We start from the raw sequence: 17,754 nt of genomic DNA on the forward strand, positions 1-17,754 counted from the left end.
GGTAATATTTGCTAGTGAACACATCTGGGTGGAGAATGTTTTAGAAGGCTTTTAACTATGGATTCTATTTCTTTGCTATATAGCTATACATGTTATCAATTCCATCTTGGCCTCATAAAATAAACTGAGAAGGATTACATCTTCTATTTTTTAGAAGACATCATGTAAAATTGTGTTATTTCTTCTTTAAAATGTTTGGTAATATTTGTTAGTGAACACATCTGGGTGGATAATTTTTTAGATGGCTTTTAACTATGAATTCTGTTTCTTTGCTGGATAGCTATTCATGTTATCTGTTTCATCTTGGATGAATTTTGGTATTTTGTGGGTTTTGTGGAATTAATCTACTTCATTTAAGTTATCAAATGTATATGTATAGAGTTGTTCATAGTATTCCCATATTATTCTTTTAATGTCTGTGGAGTCTGTAGTTATACTATTAATGCCTCTTTTATTCTTGATATTAGTAATTGTGGCTTCTCTTTTTTTCTTTGCTAATTTTGCTAGAGGTTTATCAATTTTATTGATCTTTTCAAAGAGTCTATTTTTTTTTTCTTTTTCAACTTTTATTTTATTTTAGATTCTGGGAGTACATGTGCAGGTTTGTTACAAGGTTATATTGCATGATGTTGGAGTTTGGAGTACAGTTGAACCTATTACCCAGAAAGTAAGCATAGAACACAATAGGTCGTTTTTCAGCCCTTGCTTCCCTCCTTCTCTGCCTCCTCTTACATTCCCTAGTGTCTGTGTTCCCATCTTTACGTACATGTGTACCCATTGTTTATCTCCCATTTATAAGTGGGAACATATGGTATTTGGTTTTCTGTTTCTGTGTTAGTTTGCTTAGCATAATGGCCTCCAGTTGCATCCATGTCGCTGCAAGGACATGATTTCGTTCCTTTTTAATAGCTGTGCCGTATTCCATGGTGTATATGTACCATATTTTCTTTATCCAGTCCACCACTGATAGGTATTTGAGTTGCTTCTATGTCTTTGCTTTTGTGAATTGTGCTGTGATGAACACACAGCTGCATGTGTCTATTTGGCAGAATGATTTATTTTCCTTTGGGCATATAATCAATAATGGAATTGCTGAGTTGAATGGTAGCTCAACTCTTAGTTCAAACCCAGCTTAATTTTAATTTCTCTGATTTCATTATTTTTGTTACAATTCATCAATTTATACTTATTATTCCTTTTTCTCCTGTTTGCCTCACATTTATTTAGCTCTTGTTTTTCTAGCTTCGTAAGGTAGAAACTAAGACCACTGATTTGAGGATTTTTTTTCCTAAAATAAGCATTTAATGATATAAATATCCATTTGAGCACTGCTTTAGCTGCAGTCCTTACATTTTGATATGCTGTATTTTCATTTTTGATCAGTTCAAAATATTTTCTAATTTTACTTGAAACTTGCTGTTTTGTCTATGGATTATTTAGAAATATGCTGCTTAATTTCCAAGTATTTGGACATTTTTCTGTTATTGATTTCTAGTTTAAACTAGATTAGTAGTTTAATTCCATTACTGTCAGAGAACATACTGGACTTGAGTTGGCTAATAATGTTGCTCAAGTCATCTATATCTTTATTAGTTTGTCTACTAGTTCTGTTACTGAGAGGAATTTCGAAGTTTCCAACTATAATTGTATATTTGTCTATTTTTCTCTTCAGATCTGTCAGTTTTTGCTTCATGTATTTTGAAACCCTGTTTTGGGGTGCATACACATTTATGATTCTTATGTCTTCTTGGTGAATTCACCCTGTTATCATTATGTAATGTTCTCTTTATCTCTAATTTTATTTGCTTGGAATTCTACTTTATCTGGTATTAAACAGTTACTTGAGTTAGATCATTGGTATTTTGAATTCTGGTCTCCTTTCTTAATCTACCTACTAGTGCTTACTTTTCAGAGTTCTCAAACAGCTATTCCACATATTCTGTGTAGGTTTTTTAGACTATTAAATATGCTTACTTCATCTTATCTAGGACTGAAATGCTCGAACTATTTTTTAAAGTTAATTTAATTTTAGCTTTGTAAATTTTAACTTTTATCAAAGAAACACAAACACATAGTTTTATGTTTTCAGTGAAAAACATAACTGTCCTTTCCCCACCCACCTCCTGGTACAATTCCCATTCCTCGGAAACAATTACTTTCCATTTTTTAGGTAGCTCTTCTGGTTTTTATCTCCATATTTCTAAGGAACATTCATCCTACTACTACTTCTTGGTTTTTGAACTTGAGAACTTATGTACTGATTCTCTCCTGTGGAAGATGTTTATTTCTCTTATACCACTGATACTTCACCATCCCTTCCTGGGAATATTAACAACTGAGTCACATAGTGCACTATAATTACATTTCCTTTATTGTACAAGACTTTTTGCCTTCCCTGGAGTTAATAACTGCCTCTTCTTTTTATGGATTAATTTTTTAATGTTTTCTATCATTAATTAATCCCCAAACGATGCCACAGCTGTAAAAATTCTTCCCAGTATGGTCAAACCTTCTATCCTCTGAACTCAATTTGGACTACTTGCCACACTGCTATCATCCCAGAGTTTTCCTTCCTGGTTGTTTTAGGAATTATCTTTGCCTCTATTCTGGATTGTAACCCTAGTTTCCTGCATCCTTGATATTCCTTTTTGAATTTTTTTTTTTTATTTTGATGGAGCACGTCTTCCAGTAACATCTTGAGAAAGTGTCCATTTGAAGCAAATGTTTTAGGTCCTTGTATGTTGAAGGTTTTATTTTGTCTTATAGTTTGTTAGTTTGGCTTGAATAGAACTTAAGTTAGAAATCCAAAATTTCCCTAAAATATTTGAAGACAATTTTTTCTATTTTTTTTTGGTTTCAGTGTTGCTTTTCAGAAGTCTGTTGTGATTCTGATTCTCTATCTTTTGTGAGATAGAGACCTGTCTTTTTGTCTTTGGAAGATTTTAAGACTTTTTCTTTATCCCCTGGTACTTGGAAAGGACACAGTGAAGTGCTTTGTAGCTTTTCCTCCTTTACCTGTGCCTTAGTGAGCCCCTTCAATCAGGAAATCATGTTATTCAATTCTGAGAAATTTTCTTGAGTTATTTCTCTGAGATGTTTCTTTCCTTTATTTTTTCTGTTCTCATGATCTGGGCCTCCTATTTATCAGAAGTTGGTTATTGCATACTGATCCTCTAATTTTCTAGTTCTTCTTTCCCGCTTTCTCTTTTTGATCTGGAAAATTTCAATTTTATCTTCCAAGCCCTTAAATGCATTTAAAATTTGTTGGTATCATGTTAATTTCTAAGAACTTCTTCTTATTCTTTTGTTCTTGTTTCATGGAGGCAATATGGTACATCTCTATGCATATTAATATTTTTTTGAAGATTTCTCCTATCTGGGGTTGGCAAACTGTAGCCTGTAGTGTCCACAAAAATAACCCATGTCTTGTTTTTGTACAGCCTCCAATGTGTAGGAATGGTCTTCACTTTTTTTTTTTTTTTTTTTGAGAAAGAGTCTCATTCTGTCACCCAGGCTGAAGTACAGTGGTACAACGTCGGCTCACTGCAACCTCCACTTCCCAGGTTCAAGTGATTCTCTTCCCTTAGCCTCCTGAGTAGCTGGCATTACAGGTGTGTACCACCATATCCAGCTAATTTTTGTATTTTTAGTAGAAATGGGGTTTCACCATGTTGGCCAGGCTGGTCTCAAACTGCTGACCTCAAGTGATCATTTTTAAGAGGATTAAGGAAAAAACAAAAAATATGTGACAGACTGTATGTAGCCTGCAAAGCCCAAAATATACACAGTAGTCCCCCACAGCTGCAATCTTGCCTATGGTCAAAGTTACTCATGGTCAAATGTCCAAAATATTAAATGGAAAATTCCAGAAATAATTCATACATTTTAAAATGCATGCCTTTCTGAGCTGCATGATAAAAATCTCATGCTGTCCCACTCAGGATGTTAATCATCCCTTTGTCCACCATGTCCATGCTGTATACTCTTTTTGCCTGTTAGTCATTTAGTAGCCATCTTGGTTATCAGATAGAAAAAACACAGTATACACAGAGTTTGGTACTACCCATAGTTTCAGCCATTTAGTGGAAGTTGTGGAATCTATCTTCTCTGGTTAAGGAGAGACTACTGTACTGTCTGGCCCTTTAGAGAAAGCACTGGCCAATCCTTGTTTTAGTCTGTTGTGCTGTTTCTATTTTCTCAGAGTTCTTCTCCTCTGTTTTTGTTTGCTTTGTTGTACTTGTTTTGTTGTTGTTGTTGTTTTGGTCTGTTTTTCATGTTAGAGACTTTCTTTGACAATCTGGTGAAGACTCTGCGCTTACTTAAGAGTAAGGCACTAAAACAATGATTGGCAGCTCTGAATGTATGGGTAGAGCTTATACGCTGGGAAGTTTGCTATAGAGTAATTTGGTAGGAACCGGGCCAATTTGTAGATACTTTTTCATGGGGTGGTCAGTTTCCCTAAAGAGGAATTCTACACCCTTGGGAGATGTAAGACTGATTGTCAGCCTACTCAGAGCTAAAAAGAAAAGGGGGATGGAGTTCTCACATTCAGTACGTAGAATCCCCATATATAATATTAACCTCCATCTTTAATACATACTCAGCTGTGCCTGGTGTTGAAGAATACAGAGACTCTGTTGTTCAACCTTTCCAGAAGTAAACCTGGGTGAGAGAGGGGGCTAATTGCTTCTTACACTATCTTGCAACCAAGCCACCTGTTTTTAAACCTCACTTTCATTGACATTTTAGATTGCTCCAAATCCTAGGCTTTTTCATGCATGAATCTGAAAGTTCTTATTGACTATCATCAGTGTAGATTTAAATTTCAGCTTTGTCTTGCCTGCTAAGTCACTCAGTCATTCATCTGTTTTCCAGTGTTCAAAATTTGTTGATACTGCTTGTCTGTCACTGTCTCCTCTCTCTCTTTGTAACATTGTAGGTTTGACATTTTCATTCCTTTATTATCATAGGATTTTGAGGGGGTGAAGAGTAACATAAATGTTCAATTTTTCTACAAAGACTAACAAAATCTAAATTTTATAGGGCATTATTTTTTGATATTATTTTAAAGTAACCTATAGGCTCCAAGGCAACAGACCATAATAACACTGGGAAGGATAGGAAGATGACTATTGTCAACACTACAGAAGAATATTGAAAGTCAATGGAAAGTCAGTGTGCCACTGTATTTTGGTTCCAGTTTGATTTATGTTTAAAGCATTCTGTGGTATGGTAGAAAGGTACTTCTGTTAATGAAACAATTTAAAGAAATAAGATTTCACCTTTTCTTTTTACCATTGTTTTCAAACTGCCTTGCTTAAATGAATTATGCCCACTTGAGACAAAGATTATGCTTTCAGTAAAGCAACAAAGACTAGTTAGGAAACTCATAGTGCAGTTGTAACCTGGTTGCAAAACCATCTGGTATGTTTCCAAAGGCTGTTCTTGTATTTCATAGACTTATATTACTTCAAATACTCTTAACAGTCCCATGTGTGCTTAAAAAAATTAACATTAAAAAGAATCCATTGGTTTCTGCTTACTTTAGATCTTCTGTATCCCTTACATGAAGAGTGACTCAGAGTATAAGCACCTTTTCTGTCAATCAATATACGAGTTTTATTAAATAACATAAAACATTTGCTTGATCTTTATTTTTTTCATTTTAAAAATTTTACTTATTGATTGGTTTTAAAAGGATAAGCTCCTTTGTAACAAATTATTAATTACTGGCATTATTCTCTGAAAATCAGTAAAATGATAGCTGGGCTCTCCATTTAAAAAAATTAATAAAATACTAAAAGTACAGTATTATATATCAATACTATAAATACATGATTTTTATGATATTCCAGGAAAGCATGTTTTGAAGCTCTAAAAGCTCTCTGGGCAATGTTGTATGGCGGGAAAAAGCACTGAACCTCACATTTTTCATTAATGTGAAAAAGCATTTGAGACTTGGTTGCTGAGAATGTAAAAACATGTAACACATGTTCAAAGAAGAAAACAGGCTATTACAATACAATGAGATATGTGCTATAATACAGATAGCAACCAAAATGCTATAGGTTTACTAAGGTATAAATAACTCTAGTTGGAGAAGTTTTAAAGGTCCTCATAAAGGACATGACTTTCAATGAGGTTTTAATTGCTAAATTTGCCAGATGAATTGTATGATAACTTATAAGCCAAGGCAAAGCGTAATGAAAGAATATAGTATGTTTGATAGTTTAACAGTGACATGTTTATGTTTAATAGTGAAAAATTCGGTGGCTAGAGGTAGAGCATAAGAATGAAAAATCAGGTATTACAGTTTTAGAAGTGGATGGGACCAAGATGTAAAGGGCCATTTAGTAGCCATATGGCCTTAGAAAAATTATTTAATTTCTCATAACCAGTTTAAAAACAACTCAGGCTGAGGCAGGTGGATCATCTGAGGTCAGGAGTTTGAGACCAGCCTGGTCATCATAATGAACCCCATCTCTACTAAAAATATAAAAATTAGCTGGGCATGGTAGTGCGTGCCTGTAGTCCCAGCTACTCAAGAGGCTGGGGCAGGAGAATCGCTTGAACCTGGGTGGAGGAGGTTGCAGTGAGCCAAGATTGCACCACTGCACTGGGTGACAGAGTGAGACTCCATCTCAAAAAAAAAAAAAAGCAAATCAAATAAAACATCAAGTAGCAACATGCATTGCTACTGGAAGTGATTGGTAGAAGAATCAAGTGAGATATGTGGAAAAGGTTTGTAAACGAGAAAACCGCATACAAACATAACTTTTGTTTCACATGGTTTCTTGAAATTCAAGGCATTGCTTATACTAAAAGGAAGAAAAATCAACTGAGGTAAGTATATTTATTTTCCTAAAATTGAGTATAATGACTAAAAGTAAACAATTTCAAAAATATATTCAAGTTCCCCTAGAAACTATTAGCTGAATATTAAAATTCAAAAAAACAAACAAACAAGAAAACACAGGTCAATCAACACAGGGAGACACAAAGTAAGCAGATGTGATGCTTCAATAACCTGCAGTGCAACTTGATTCCAAGTAAAATGGGATTTCTAGGAAGAAAAGGGGAGCAGGATCTCTGTAGCTTAACCGTAGACCTGAATCACTCAGTTTGAAGAAAAACATTTGCAGAATACCATTCTAAAATGATGGGGAGTGGCTGGGTGTGGTGGCTCACGCATGTAATCCTAACACTTTGGAAGCCTGAAGTGGGAGGATCACTTGAGGCCAGGAGTTCAAGACCAGCCTGGCCAACATAGCAAAACCCTGTCTCTACTAAAAATACAAAAATTAGCCAGGCGTGGTGGCATGTGCCTGTAATCCCAGCTACTCAGGAGGTTGAGGCAGGAGAATCACTTGAACCCAGGAGGTGGAGGTTGCAGTGAACCGAGATTGCGCCACTGCACTCCAGCCTGGGCAACAGAGCAAGACTCTCTCTATCTCAAAATAATAATAATAATAATAATAATAATAATAATAATAATAAATAAAATGATGGGGAGCACAGTGGGTGACATGTTCTAGGGTTTAAATCTAGTTATTGTAGTCTTATGTCTAAGCTATACACAAATACATATAGCTTATGTATATGCATACATATACATATAGCTATGTCTAAGCTATACACAAATCTGAACTCACATGCAATCTGGTTTACAAACGGGCTAATGTAAGTACGCAAGACACCAGAAAAATCAAAATTTTTTATTTCACTGGGTAAGATCATGATTAGTTGTGGGACTTCTGGTTGAAGTGCAAATATGTCAACTGGTCATGTTTTCATTTTACTCTTATCCTATTTCTTTTTTTTAGATGGAGTCTCCATCGCCCAGGCTGGAGTGCAGTGGCGCGACCTCAGCTCAGTGCAACCTCCACCTACCAGGTTCAAGCAATTCTCCTGCCTCAGCCTCCCCAGTAGCTGGGACTATAGGCGCCCGCCACCACACCCAGCTAATTTTTGTATTTTTAGTAGAGATGGGGTTTCACCATGTTAACCAGGCTGATCTCAAACTCCTGACCTCAGGTGATCCGCCCGCCTCCACCTCCCAAAGGGCTGGGATTACAGGCATGAGCCACCTCACCTGGCCCAGCCTGTTTCTATGAATTATCCAAATGCCTTACAGCTTCACTAAGAAATAAATAATTACATGGTTAAGCTAATTACAATTTCACAGAGAAGATAAAATATTAATTTGCAGGCCAAACGCAGTGGCTCACACCTGTAAGTCCAGCACTTTGGGAGGCCGATGCAGGTGGATCACGAGGTCAAGAAATCGAGACCATCCTGTCCAACATGGTGAAAACCCATCTCTATTAAATATACAAAAATTTGCCAGGCGTGGTGGTGGGAGCCTATAGTGCCAGCTACTTGGGAGGCTGAGGCAGAAGAACCACTTGAATGCAGGAGACAGAGGTTGCAGTGAGCTGAGATTGTGCTACTGCACTCCAGCCCAGCCTGGCTACAGAGAGAGACTTCATCTCAAAAAAAAAAAAAAAAAAAATTTAATTTGCACAAAATCTAATTATAGCATTTATAAATTAGATGTTGATGCCCTACAATATGAAATTAAGGGATAGTAATGCACCACATAATGATGTTTCTGTCAATGTGTAGTGCATATATGATAGTGGTCCCATAAGATTACAATGGAGCTGAAAAATTCCTATCACCTAGTGATGTCACCATTGTAACATTATAGCACAATGCATTACAAGTGCTTGTGGTGATGCTGGTGTAAACAAACCTACTGTGCTGCTAGTCTTATAAAAGTATAGCACATACAATTATGTATAGTATATAATACTTGATAATGATAATAACTATGTTACTGGTTTGTGTATTTACTATATTGTACTTCTTATCATTATTTTAGAGTGTACTCCTTTCACTTATATTTAAAAAAAAGTTAACTATAAAACAGCTTCAGGCAGATCCCTCAGGAAGAATTCCAGAAGAAGGCATTGCTATCATAGGAGATGACAGCTCCATGCATGTTATTTATTGGTTCTGAAGACCTTCCAGTGATTCAAGACATGGAGGTAGAAGACAGGGATATTGATGCTCCTGATCCTGTGTAGGCCTAGGCTACTACCTGAGTGTTCATGTCTTCATTTTTTTTTTTTTTTTGAGATGGAGTCTCGCTCTGTCGCCCAGGCTGGAGTACAGTAGGGCAATCTCGGCTCAATGCAGCCTCCATCTCCCGGGTTCAAGTAATTCTCCTGCCCCAGCCTCCCAAGCAACTGGGATTATAGGCACCTGCCACCACACCCAACTAATTTTTGTATTTTTAGTACAGACGGGGTTTCACCATGTTGGCCAGACTGGTATCGAACTCCTGACCTCAAGTGATCTGCCCACATTGGCCTCCCAAAGTGCTGGGATTACAGGCATCAACCATTGAGCTCCCCATGTCTTCATTTTTAACAGAAAAGTTTACGAAGTAAAAAAAATAAAAAACAAAAATTTCAAAAATAGAAAAAGCTTATAGAATAAGGATATAAAAATTATTTTTGTAAAGCTGAATAATTTGTGTTTTAAGCTAAGTGTTGTAAAAGAATCAAAAAGGTAAAAAAAAAAAAAAGATAAAAAGTTTATAAAGTAAAAAAATTATAGTAAGCTGGGCACAGTGGCGTGTGCCTGGAGTTCCAGCTACTTGGGAGGCCAAGGTGAGAGGACTGCTTGAGCCCAGGTGTTCGAGATCAGCCTGGGCAACACAGTGACGCTTCATCTCTCAAAAAGAAATGTTAGAGTAAGCTCACAGTAATTTATTATTGAAAAAATAAAAATAAATAAATTTACTATAGACTAAGTGTACAGTGTTTACAAAGCCTACAGTTAGTGTACAGTAATGTCCTAGGTCTTCACATTCACTCACTACTCGGTCGACTCACTCGGAGCAGGTTATAGCCCTGTAAGCTCTATTCCTGGTAAGTGCCATGTACATTTGTACCATTTTTAATATACTGTATTTGTATATAATATTTTTACTGTACCTTTTCTACATTTATATACTCAATTACTTACCCTTGTGTTACAATTGTCTACAGTACAGTAACATGCTATACAGGTTTGTGATCTAGGAGCAATAGGCTATACTATATAGCCTAGATGTGTAGTAGACTATACTATCTAGGTTTCTCTAAGTACATTTTATAATGTTCCCACAACAGTACAATTGCCTAACAACTCACTTCTCAGAATATATCCCTGTCATTAAGTGATGCATGACTGTATAAAATGGTGATTTAAAAATGAGTTTCACAAAGCACAAATCTTAATGGGCAAGAATATTTAGAAATAGGAGTATCATGATTAAATGTTTAGTACGCGTTAATTCTTTAGGACTGTGATTATGGCTTGCTTTAACCCTTCTTCAATTATTATTATTTTTTTTTTCAAGACAGGGTCTGGCTCTGTTGCCCAGGCTGGAGTGCAGTGGCATGATTTCAGTTCACTGCAACCCCCACCTCCCAGGCTCAAGCAATCCTCCTACTTCAGCCTCCCAAGTAGCTCACACCTGTAATCCCAGCACTTTGGGAGGTTGAGGTGGGTGGATCACTTGAGGCCAGGAGTTTCAGACCCAGCCAACATGGTGAAACCCCATCTCTACTAAAAACACAAAAATTAGCTGGGCATGGTGGCACATGCCTGTAATCCCAGCTACTCGGGAGGCTGGGGCAGGAGAATTGCTTCAACCCGGGAGGTGGAGGATGCAGTGAGCTGAGATCACGCCACTGCACTCCAGCCTGGGCGACAGAGTGAGACTGTCTAAAACAATAGCAAATTGTGAGTTTTGTTTTGGGAATAACTTACTCTTATTTACTCTTTTCAAATTCTACTTGTGACAGCTATTATTGAAAACATACCTGTTCTTACGGTTCCAGTTAAATAAAATTTTACCAAATTAATTATAAAGAGTAAAGTAGCAAAACTAGCTTTATATATATAGCCCTGTCACAGATAATATTATATTATATTAAATTTCACTCCACTTACCTACCAAGGGCCTGGTTTAAGGCCCTGTATGCTTGAATTTCATACCACTGACGGCCAGGTAAAAGACCTCTCAATTTTGAATGGTGGTCATTGTATCGTCGTTTTAGTTCAACCTAATAATTTTAAAATTATATTTTAAAATTTAGTAGATAAAGCTCATTTCAAACATCATACTAACTTCTAACAGTTTGAATATACATATTTTTAGGGTAGAGATTTTATTTTGTTTTTCAGTACTGATTTTTTTCATTTCATTAAAACAGTTTTATTTAGCTTTACATTCCTTAAATTACGTAATGCATATAAATAATCAGCTGTGTGATCTCGAAGTTTTATTGCACTTACATTCATTAAATCCATACATTTTCAGTGTACAAGTAGATGAGTTTTGACATATATAGCAATGTAACCACCATCATATTATAGAACATTTTCATTACCCTCAAAAGTTCCTTCTTATCCCTTTATAGTAAATTTCTTTCCTCCATTGCTGGCCCTGGCAACCACTGATCTGCTTTCTGTTTTGCCCTTTATAGAATTTCATATAAATATTATCATATGTAATGACTTGTGACTTTTTTCATTTAGTATACTTTTAGAATTCATTCATGTTGAAAGGTTTATGAGTAGTTCATTCTTTCATGTTTATCCAGTCTGGTAATCTCTGCTTTTTAATGGCAATGTTTAGACCATTTACATTTAATGTAATTATTGTTATGATTGGGTTTAAGACTACCACCTTGCTTTTTTTTTCCCCCATCTGTCCCATTTTCTTTTTATCTTTTGGATCAATCAAGTTTTTTTTCCCCCTATTAATGCTTCCATATTATTCTCACTACTGGATTCTTAGCTATGTCTTTGTGTGTATGTGATTCCTCTAGGGTTTATGATATACATCCTTATTAGTCCACCTTAAAATAATATTATACCACTTAACATATGATGTAAAAATACCACAATTATTGTCCTTTATGTGATTGCTGCCATGTATTTAAGTTTTATACATGCTATAAACTCATAAAACATTTTATTATGCTTTAAACAGTACATTCTTTTAATTTTAAATAAGTTTACAATTTTGAAATAAGTTTAGATTTACAGAAAAGTTCCAAAGATAGTACAGAGATTCCTTATACTCTTTACCCAATTTCCCCTAATGTTAACATCTTATATTACTATAGCTTATGTCAAATTAAGAAATTAACATTAATACATTAGTATTAAATAATCTACATATTTTATTCAGATTTCCATTTTGTCCCAAAAGATTATCTTTTAAGAGATACTGTATTTACCCACAGATTTACCATTTCTGGCACTCTTCATTTTCTTATGTAGATTTAAATTTCCATCTGGTATCATTTTCCTTCTACCTGAAGAACTTTCTTTAATATTAGTAGTGCAGGTTTGCTGGCAATGAGTTCTTTCAGCTTTTGTTTTTTTTCTGAAAAGCCTTCACTATCTTCATTTTTGAGAGATTATCCCTCTTGATCAAGAATTCTAAATTGACAGGTTTTTTTCTTTTGTTAAAAATGGCTTCTCATTATTTTCTGATTTGCATAGTTCTGAAGAAAAAATATGCTATTGTCCTATCTCTGTAATGTTCCCCTTTTAGCGACTTTGGATTGGATTATAATGTGCTGTTGTGTGTATTTTGCTTGAGTTTTATTAAGCTTCTTGGACCTGTAGGCTTACAGTTTCTATCAAACTTGAAAATTTTTCAGCCATTATTTCTCTAAATATATATATTCTTCTGCCTCCAAACACTTCTTCTTCTTCTTGGACTCCAATTACAACTTTATTAGACTACTTTATGTTACTCCACATGTCACTGACACTCTTTTTTTTCACTCTACACTTCATTTTGGATAATTTTTATTTCTAAGATTTTAACTTCACCAACTTTTCCTTCTGCAGTGTCTAATCCATCCAGTGTATTTTTTGTTTCATATCGAGATATTTCACATAGGTATTTAAAAAATAGCTTCTGTTTCTCTTTTCAGTATGCTTATGTTTTCTTCTATCTTCTTTGAACTTACAGAACATAAAACCTAAGTTATTTTAAAAATCCTTGTCTGCCAGCCAGTTCTAACATCTCTGTCATTTCTGGTTTTGTTTCTATCGATTGATTTTCCTCTGTATTAGAGGTTAAATTCTCTTCTTTGCATGCCTGCTAATTTTTGATTGGATACTAGACATAGTGAGCATTAAGTCAGTGGTTACTGGATTTTGTTGTGAATGCAGTTAGGGTACTTGGAACCAGTTCATTATTTTGAGGCTGACCCTTGTTAGGGAAACTCAAGAGCAGCCTTTAATCTAGGGCTGTTTTATCCCCCATACAAAGGTGAAACTCTACTGATTATTGTATCAAGTACCCCATGTGTTATGAAGTCTTTTCCCTTCTGGCTGCTGGGAACTCAAACTATTCCCAGACATTTGTGAACTCTAGGAATTTTTCTGCCTACTTATTGGTCATATGTAGCTTCCTCTCATGTATATGCCTATCAGTACTGAACCAAAAACTCAAGGGGACGCCTATGCATATACCTGGAGCTTCCTCTCTATGCAGCTCCATCCTCTCTAGTACTCTGCCTTGCAAATTCTAGCTGCCACGGACTTTCCCTAAACTTTATCACTTTAGCTCAGTGTGACCACTGAGCTCTGTTGGAGTTTATTCTCCCTGCACTGTGGCCTAGTAATTGTCTTCAGGCAATAATCTGGTGCAACTGTAGTATTCCAGGACAAGTATATCAAATGGTACAGTTGTCCTTTGGTATCCATGGGTGATTGCTTTCAGAACTTCCCTCAGATACCAAAATCCATGGATGCTCAAGTCCTTGATATAAAATGGCTTAGTATTTGCATAACCTATGTATATCCTCCTTTATACTTTAAATAATCTCTGGATTACTTTAATAGCTAATATGATGCAAAGCTATGCAAACAGTTGTTACATTGTAGTGTTTAGGGAATAACGACAAGAAAAAATCTGCACATGTTGAGTACAGAAGCAATTTTTTTCAAATATTTTCGATTAACACTTGGGTGAATCCACAGATGCAGAACCCATAAATACAGAGGGCCAACTGTGTATTTTTGTAGTAGAAGCCTAAATAAAGATACGTGGAGTTACTTTCTTGAAGAAAATCATTATATTGAAGAGACATCGGGCACCCCTATGTTTATTGCAGCACTATTCTCAATAACCAAGATATGGAGTCAACCAAGGTATCCAACAACAGATGACTGGATAAAGAAAATGTGGTACATATACACAATGGGATATTAAACAGCCATAAAAGAGAATGAAATCCTGTTATTCACAGCAACATGGATGGAACTGAGGACACTACCTTAAGTGAAATAAATAAAAAACATAGTTAAACACCACATGTTCTTGCTCATATGTGGAAGCTTAAAAAAGTTAATCTCATAAAAATAAAAAGTAGAACAGAGGATACTAGCAGATGGGAAGGGGAGGACGAAGGGAGGAATAGGGAGATAATTGTTTTTTGTCTTGTTTTTTTGAGAGACAGGACCTCAGTCTGTCACCCAGACTGGAGGGCAGTGGTGCGATCATGGCTTACTTCAGCCTTGACCTCCTGGGCTCAAGTGATTCTCCCACCTCAGGCTCCCAAGCAGCTTGGACTGCAGGTGTGTGCTGCCATGCCTGGTCAATTTTTTTCTTTTTTAATTTTTAGTACAGATGGGGTCTTGCTATGTTGCCTACGATGGTCTCCAACTCATGAGCTCAAGAAAACCTCCCACCGTGGCCTCCCAAAGTGCTAGGAATACAGGCATGAGCCACTGCGCCTGGCTGAGACTTGTTAAAGGATATAAAATTACAGGTAGATAGAAGTAATAAGTTCTAATCTTTTATATCACAGTAGGATGACTATAGTTAACAATATTACATCATTTCAAATAACCCTACACAAAGAAATGATAAATGTTTGAGATGACAGATATGCTAATTACTCTGATCTAATCAATAAACATCATATGTATCAAAACATCACTATGTACCCTATGAATATATACAATAATTATCTGTCAACTAAAAAATAAAGAGTAAACTTCTTGGAAAAATTTTAGACTTTCGAGATATATTAACAAAACTTATACAGTAGTTCCCTCTTATCTGCAGCGGTTTAAGTTAACTGCGGTCAACTGTGGTCCAAAAATATTAAATAAAAAATTCCAGAAATAATTTATGTTTTAAATTGCCACTGTTCTGAGTAGCATGATGACAACTCATGCTATCCTGCTCCATCCTACCCAGATGTGAATCATCCCTTTGTCCAATGTATCCATGCTGTACATACTACCCACCAGCAGTTAGTAGTCACTAGTCACTTAGTAGCTGTCTAGGTCTAATCGAGTGTCATGGTGTTGCAGTGTTTAGGTTCAAGTGACCTCTATTTTACTTAATAATACTTTACTAAGTTGTAAACCTACTCAAGAAAAAACAAAGTAGTTTCAGTGTAGTCTATAACACTATTAAATTTTTTTTTTTTTTTTTGAGACGGAGTCTTGCTCCATCGCCCAGGCTGGAGTGCAGTGGCATGATCTCGGCTCAGTGCAACCTCCGCCTCCCAGGTTCAAGCAATTCTCCTGTCTCAGCCTCCTGAGTAGCTGGGACTACAGGCACCTGCCACCATGCCCAGCTAATTTTTGTATTTTTAGTAGAGTCAGGATTTCACATTGTTGGTCAGGCTGGTCTCGAACTCCTGACCTCAGGTAATCTACCCGCATTGGCCTCCCAAAATGCTGGGATTACAGGCATGAGCCACTGCGCCCAGCCACTATTAACTTTTTTAAATAAAAGAATATGCTTTAGGAAAGAAAACAGAACAGTACACTTCTGAAAAGCAGCTTTCAAACTGGGGGAGGTAAAAATTTTTATCTTACTATAAGAGTAAAATCTAAGCTTTTTTCTTTTCTTTTCTTTTTTTTTTTTTTAAAGACAGAGTCTCGCTCTGTCACCAGGCTGGAGTACAGTGGCGTGATCTTGGCTTACTGCAACCTCTGCCTCCCGGGTTCAAGAGATTCTCCTGCCTCAGCCTCCTGAGTAGCTGAGAGTACAGGCGTGCACCACCACGCCCAGCTAATTTTTTGTATGTTTAGTAGAGACAAGTTTTCACCATGTTGACCAGGATGGTCTCGATCTCTTGACCTTGTGATCCACCTGCCTCGGCCTCCCAAAGTGCTGGGATTACGGGCGTAAGCCACTGTGCCCAGCCAAAATCTAAAAACTCAAAACCCCACCCTTTTTATGTTACACTCCCTCAAAATAATCTGTCAAATTTCTAAAATGAAACTTTACAACTAGAATATAAAGGACATAGACTTTGCTTTTTTTTTTTTTTCCTGACAGAGTATCGCTCTGTCACCTAGGCTGGAATGCAGTGGTGAGATCTCAGCTCACTGCAACCTCTATTTCCTGGGTTGAAGCGATTCTCCTGCCTCAGCCTCCCAAGTAGCTGAGATTACAGGCACACACCACCATGCCTGGCTAATTTTTGTATATATATATTTTTTTGTTTTGTTTTAGTAGAGACAGGGTTTCACCATGTTGGCTAGGTTGGTCTCGAACTCCTGACCTCAGGTGATCCACCCACCTCAGCCTCCCAAAGTGCTGGGATTGCAGGTGTGAGCCACCACACCCAGCCAATTTTGCTTTTTTTCCTTTTTTTTCTGAGACGGAATCTCACTCTACTGCCCAGGCTGGAGTATAATGGCACGATCTCAGCTCACTGCAACTTCTGCCTCTTGGGTTCAAGTGATTCTCCTGCCTCAGCCTCCCGAGTAGCTGGGACTACAGGTGTGTGCCACCATGCCCGGCTAAGTTTTTATATTTTTAGTAGAGAGGGGGTTTCACTGTGTTAGCCAGGATGATCTCGATCTCCAGACCTGGTGATCCCCCCACCTTGGCCTCCCAAAGTACTGAGATTACAGGCGTGAGCCACCGCACCCAGCCCAACTTTGCTTTTTAGGACAACATAAGTAGTAAATGATAATATAATACCATAGTAAATATTAGATGATATATAAATACCCTTCCTGGAAATTCAGCAATAAAGCACATGATAATTTAGAGGAAAAAATACTTTAAAAATTCTGTCCAGCTGGGAAAAATATATGTATTTCCTACCTATCTCTCAAAAATGTAACTAAAGCATCTTCTCTTCTTTAACAATATTTTCCTCAAAGAAAGTTGACAGCTACTTTGTCAGACATAATAGCTTATGTGTTTTCAAAATTTCCTACACCATGGACAGACTGATACATTATAATGGTCACTGTTCCTAAGACAACAGTTGCTCTAGGAAGTATTAGTTATAAATGGAATATTTAGAGCTAATGCAGCAACTATTAGATTAAATAAAATTGTATCTCCTTGGTCTTTTATTTTTCATTAACATAATTCAAATTTTCTCTATGACTACATTATTTTAATTTATTGCAAATTTTCACACACCTTTTACACTCCAAATGGCCTGTAAAATACTGCCAATATTTTACCCAGGGGAATTTATTTTAGATAAGAAGTTTAAAAACCTACAAAAAAACCAAAAAACTCCCAAACAAAAAACAAAACCCTGAAATGAACTGTATGTAAAGGTTAACTTGGAAATATTTATTACATAAACAGATTTTTAAAATTAATCAATAATAAAAATTACTTTGTGAGATCACAGTTAATTGGAAAAAGCAAAACTAAGGGTTAAGAAAAGGTAGAAAGTG

At 36.3% G+C, this 17,754-nt stretch overlaps 1 protein-coding gene across 5 annotated transcripts in view; it reads right to left on the bottom strand.

Moving 5' to 3' along the window:
• Nucleotides 1-17,754, bottom strand: part of BRIP1 (BRCA1 interacting protein C-terminal helicase 1) — a 181,017-nt gene that overhangs the window by 24,057 nt on the left and 139,206 nt on the right. For all 5 annotated transcript variants that reach the window (XM_003912850.5, XM_017950661.3, XM_017950662.3 and 2 more), the window contains one exon: nucleotides 11,008-11,120. In XM_003912850.5, the coding sequence (XP_003912899.3) occupies nucleotides 11,008-11,120 (113 nt within the window). The remainder of the gene's footprint in view (nucleotides 1-11,007; nucleotides 11,121-17,754) is intronic.

Source organism: Papio anubis, chromosome 17 (assembly GCF_008728515.1).
Source record: "Papio anubis isolate 15944 chromosome 17, Panubis1.0, whole genome shotgun sequence".
NCBI lineage: Eukaryota > Metazoa > Chordata > Mammalia > Primates > Cercopithecidae > Papio > Papio anubis.